General features: G+C 52.0%; 1 protein-coding gene across 1 annotated transcript in view; it reads right to left on the bottom strand.

Moving 5' to 3' along the window:
- Window positions 1-90: 90 nt before the first annotated feature.
- Window positions 91-5,423, bottom strand: part of LOC112072046 (regulating synaptic membrane exocytosis protein 3-like) — a 41,197-nt gene continuing 35,864 nt past the window's right edge. Inside the window, exons 5-6 of the mRNA XM_070439626.1 lie at window positions 864-1,003; window positions 91-264 (exon numbers count right to left, since the gene is read on the bottom strand). Of these exons, the coding sequence (XP_070295727.1) occupies window positions 91-264; window positions 864-1,003 (314 nt within the window). The remainder of the gene's footprint in view (window positions 265-863; window positions 1,004-5,423) is intronic.

Raw genomic sequence — 5,423 nt, 5'->3', positions numbered from 1 at the left:
AATTGCACCCTATTCCTTGCTCTGGTCAGTTGTAGTGCACTATATAGGGAATAGGCTGCCATTTTTGGACATAGCCTTGGAATTCTGGGATCAGGGAATGTCAAATGGGCATCCACTCAGGGGCAGGGGGCAGGGGCAGGGACAGGGGACAGGGGGCAGGGGCAGGGGGCAGGATTCTGAGATGGGACAGGGGACAGGGGACAGGGGACAGGGCGGCGCAGGGACAGGGGACAGGGGGCAGGGGCAGGGACAGTGGACAGGGATCTGAGATGGGAACAGGGGACAGGGGACAGGGCAGGGGGCAGGGGCACGGGACAGGGGACATGTCTCGTGGCTGTACGGACAATTCCTTCAACCTCATGGCTTGGTTTTTGTTCTGACGTGCACTGTCAACTGTGGGACCTTTATATAGACAGGTGTTTGCCTTTCCAAATCATGTCCAATCAATTGAATTTACCACAGGTGGACTCCAATCAAGTTGTAGAAACATCTCAAGGATGATCAATGGAAACAGGATGCACCTGAGCTCAATTTCGAGTCTCATAGCAAAGGGTCTGAATACTTATGTCAATAAGGTATTTCTGTGGTTTTTTTATTTTAATAAATTCGCAAAAATATCTAAAAACCTGTTTTCGCTTTGTCATTATGGGGTATTGTGTGTAGATTGATGAGGTAAAACATTTAATTTAATCCATTTTAGAATAAGGCTGTAACGTAGCAAAATGTAGAAAAAGTCAAGGGGTCTTAACACTTCCCGAATGAACTGTAAGTCATTAAATACAGATCTAGTGGTGAACGGAAATGTATCTGGCCCTGCAAGATGAACACATGGGGTTCTCAAATCACTAGATATAGGTATTAACCTGGAGGACTTTGGCCTGAGGACTCTCTTCAAACAGCAGGGCCTGTTGGTAGGAAGGATCTAGAGTCTTCTTCACCACTCTGGTCTTCTTCTTAGCCAGACACGCCCCATTCTCCAACACATACACCTTCACGTAGGTCGCTGCAGGGAAAATTATGCCGGAAATTATCCCCTGTGACTGGTCAGGATGAACAATAAAGTTTTTTTCCTATTCAAATCTACCCTGTGACTAGTCCGTGCACAAGAAATGAACAATAAAGTTATTTTAATTCAAATTTGATGTGCATCAATTGAGATCAGTGTTAATTTAGGATGAATCGATTACAGATGTGAAAACCATTCAGAGGGCAGACCGTTTCCACCAGATGACTTGACAGAGAGGACTTGTTGTGGGGGGGGGGGTACGCTACTTAGCGAAGCCTTCCCAGAGCCACCAGTCATAAGAGATGTCTTAAATGACAAATTAGTCCACAGCTCTCAAAAGACCACAAATCCAGGGGGGGGGCTCTTTCAAATGCAACCAGTGTATAAAATATTGCACAGAAAAAGGTATTTTGTTTACACAGCTTCTAACACGGTTATCAAGTCAAGCATTTCATTAACTGTAAAAAGGACTCATGTCATCTACAGATTGGAATGTCCACAGTGTTCTACATTTGGACGGACAAAAGAAACGTCTTCAAGACCGCCTAGCGGAAAACAAGTACGCCCTGGTTAAAGGAGCGTTTGGCCGGACGGGATGTCCTTGTCCCATTGCGCTCTAGTGACTCCTGTGGCGGGCCGGGTGCACACTGACACGGTCGCCAGGTGTACGGTGTTTGCTCCGACACATTGGTGCGGCTGGCTTCTGGGTTAATTGGGCATTGTGTCGAGAAGCAGTGCGGCTTGGTTGGGTTTCGGAGGACGCACGGCTCTCGACCTTCGCKCCTCTCCTGAGTCTATACGGGAGTTGCAGTGATGAGACAAGACTGTAACTACCAATTGGATTCCACAAAATTGGGGGAGAAAAAAAGGATTAAAAAAAGGTAAACATTTTTTAAACAGTTATTTTATTTTAAATTTACATTTTATGTCTCGAGGCCGTACTTTTCCCCCCGCCTTGGGATGGAGGTAAGGAGGGGCTAGAGGGAGTGAAGGGGGGGATAGAGGGAGGTAAGAGGGGCTAGAAGGAGGTAAGGAAGGGATAGAGAGGGGATACAGACACACACTCTCGCACACAGGGACATGTAAGAGGTAAGGGGGGCTAGAGGGAGGTAAGGAGGGGCTAGAGGGAGGTAAGGAGGGGCTAGAGGGAGGTAAGGAAGGAGGCTAAGAGGGCAGTAAGTAGGGTGGCTAGAGGAGTAGGAGGGGCTAGAAGGAGGTAAGGGGGGGCTAGAGGGAGGTAAGGAGGGGCTAGAAGGGAGGTGAGTCAGGGATAGAGGGAGGTAAGGGGGGCTAGAGGGAGGTAAGGAGGGGACCTAGAGGGAGGTTAGGAGGGCTAGAGGAGGTAAGGGGGCTAGGGGAGGTAAGGAGGGCTAGGAGGGAGGTAAGGAGCTAGAGGGAGTTAAGGAGGGGCTAGGGGAGTAAGGAGGGATAGAGGGAAGAAAGGAGGGGCAGAGGGAGGTAAGGAGGGGCTAGAGGGAGGTAAGGAGGGCTAGAGGAGGTAAGGGGCTAGAGGAGGTAAGGGGGAGACGGAAGAGGGGGGCTAGAGGGAGGTAAGGAGGCGGCTAGAGGGAGGTAAGGAGGGGTAGAGGGAGGTAAGGGGGGATAGAGGAGGTAAGGGGGCTAGAGGGGAAGGAGGGCTAAGGGGGGGGGGGTAAGGGAGGCTAGAGGGAGGTAGGAGGGCTAGAGGAGGTAAGGGGGGGATAGAGGGGTAGGGGGGTAGGGAGGTAAGGGAGGCTAGAGGAGGTAAGGAGGGCTAGAGGGAGGTAAGGGGGGGCTAGAGGGAGGTAACGGGGGATGAGGGAGGTAAGGAGGGGCTAGAGGGAGGTAAGGAGGGGCTAGAGGGAGGGTAAGGGAGGGATAGAGGGAGGTAAGGAGGGAGGTAAGGGGGGATAGAGGGAGGTAAGGAGGGCTAGAGGGAGGTAAGGAGGGGCTAGAGGGAGGTAAGGAGGGGCTAGAGGAGGTAAGGAGGGCTAGAGGGAGGTAAGGAGGGAATGAGGGAAGAAAGGAGGGGCTAGAGGGAGGTAAGGAGGGTGGCTAGAGGGAGGTAAGGAGGGGCTAGAAGGAGGTAAGGAGGGGCTAGAGGAGGTAAGGAGGGCTAGAAGGAGGTGGAGTAGGGATAGAGGGAGTAAGGGGGGGCTAGAGGAGGTAAGGGGGGCTAGAGAGTAAGGAGGCTAGAGGGAGGTAAGGAGGGCTAGAGGGAGGTAGAGGGGCTAGAGGAGTAGGAGGGGTAAGGAGGTAAGGAGCTAGAGGAGGTAAGGAGGGATAGAGGGAAGAAAGGAGGGGCTAGAGGGAGGTAAGGAGGGGCTAGAGGGAAGGTAAGGAGGGCTAGAGGGAGGTAAGGAGGGGCTAAGAGGGAGGTAAGGAGGGGCTAGAGGGAAGGTAAGGAGGGGCTAGAGGAGTAAGGGGATGGGGGGTAAGGGGGGCTAGAGGGAGGTAAGGGGGGGCTAGGGGGAGGTAAGGAGGGCTAGAGGGAGTAAGGGGGGCTAGAGGGAGGTAAGGGGGGGCTAGAGGGAGGTAAGGGGGCTAGAGGGAGGTAAAGGAGGGCTAGAGGGAGGTAAGGAGGGATAAGGGAGGTAGGGGAGGTAAGGGGGATAGAGGAGGTAAGGAGGGCTAGAGGAGGTAGGGATAGAGGGGGTAAGGGGGGCTAGAGGAGTAGGAGGGCTAGAGGGAGGTAAGGAGGGGCTAAGGGAGGTAAGGAGGGCTAGAGGAGGTAAGGAAGGATAGAGGGAGGTAAGGAGGGCTAGAGGGAGGTAAGGGGGCTAGAGGGAGGTAAGGGGGGTAGAGGAGTAAGGTGGGGCTAGAGGAGGTAGGAGGGGTAGAGGAGGTAAGGAGGGCGGTAGAGGGAGGAGGAGGGGCTAGAGGGAGGTAAGGAGGGGCTAGAGGGAGGTAAGGGGGGATAGAGGGAGGTAAGGGGGGGCTAGAGGAGGTAAGGGGGAGGCTAAGAGTAAGGAGGGCTAGAGGGAGGTAAGGGGGGCTAGAGGGAGGTAAGGAGGGAGTAGAGGGAGTAAGGAGGTCAGAGGGAGGTAAGGAGGGGCTAGAGGGAGGTAAGGAGGATAGAGGGAGGTAAGGAGGGAGGTAAGGGGGGATAGAGGGAGGTAAGGAGGGCTAAGAGGGAGTAAGGTGGGATAGAGGGGTAAGGGGGGGCTAGAGGGAGGTAAGGGGGGCTAGAGGGAGGTAGGAGGGCTAGAGGGAGTAAGGAGGGTTAGAGGGAGGTAAGGAAGGTAGAGGGAGGTAAGGAGGGGTAGAGGGAGTAAGGGGGGATAGAGGGAGGTAGGAGGGGCTGAGGGAGTAAGGGGGGTAGAGGAGGTAAGGAGGGTAGAGGAGGTAGGGAGGCTAGAGGAGGTAAGGGGGGCTAGAGGGAGGTAAGGAGGGGCTAGAGGGAGGTAGGGGGCTAGAGGGAGGTAAGGGGGGGGCTAGAGGGAGGTAAGGGGGGGTAGAGGAGGTAAGGAGGGCCTAGAGGGAGGTAAGGGGGCTAGAGGGAGGTAAGGAGGGCTAGAGAGGTAAGGAGGGCTAGAAGGAGGTAAGGAGGGGTAGAGAGGGTTAAGGGGAGCTAGGGGAGGTAAGGGGGCTAGAGGAGGTAAGGAGGGCTAGAGGGAGGTAAGGAGGGGCTAGAGCGGATACAGACACACACAGGACATGTCTCACTCCAAAAAAGATGGAGAGCCTATAGTGAGGTCCTTCCTCTCCTCTACTCGTAGGCGTTTGGTAAAACAGGGGACCGTCTTAAACAGCTAACCAAAGGGAAAGTTTTGGGATTTTCAAACTACAAGCCACTAAAGTACCTGGTTTAAATGAAGATAGGATTACAAACTAAGGCCTAACTATCCTGGTTTAAATAAAGATATGGATTAGCAAACTACAGGCACTAAGTATCCTGGTTTAAATAAGATATGGATTTACAAACTACAGGCCACTAAGTATCCTGGTTTAAATAAAGATATGGATTTCTCAACATTCAAGTAGGGTCTTTGTGGTCGCTTGTGATCTAGTGGACACATTGCCCTATTGCCCTCTGCATGTTTGGACTGCTGTGGTCCATGTTGGCTGTGATCTAGTGGACACATTTCCCTATTGCCCTCTGCCAATGTTTGGACTGCTGTGGTCCATGTTGGCTGTGATCTAGTGTACTATAAAATGTACGTCTCTCCAACTCTCACATTTTTCCTCTCCTATTCAAGGCTAGGACTTTCGTATTGTCTAATAGCGCTAATACTTTTAACCTTAATATGCATTTGGATAACATATCTATTTGACTTCTGAATGTATAGTATTGTGTATTCTGTAACCTCCTCTTCAATCAGGGTTGATTGGGGAAAAAAGAATGAAAAAATAAGACAGAATTATCGTATTTTTTTGTACTTCTGACGAATGCACGCAGGCGAAATTAGTTTAAAAAATGTTGTTTCCAATTGACACC

Source organism: Salvelinus sp. IW2-2015, unplaced genomic scaffold (assembly GCF_002910315.2).
Source record: "Salvelinus sp. IW2-2015 unplaced genomic scaffold, ASM291031v2 Un_scaffold1808, whole genome shotgun sequence".
NCBI classification, from domain to species: domain Eukaryota; kingdom Metazoa; phylum Chordata; class Actinopteri; order Salmoniformes; family Salmonidae; genus Salvelinus; species Salvelinus sp. IW2-2015.
Note: the sequence above shows the minus strand (reverse complement) of the source record. Positions and strands in the feature narration are given on the sequence as shown.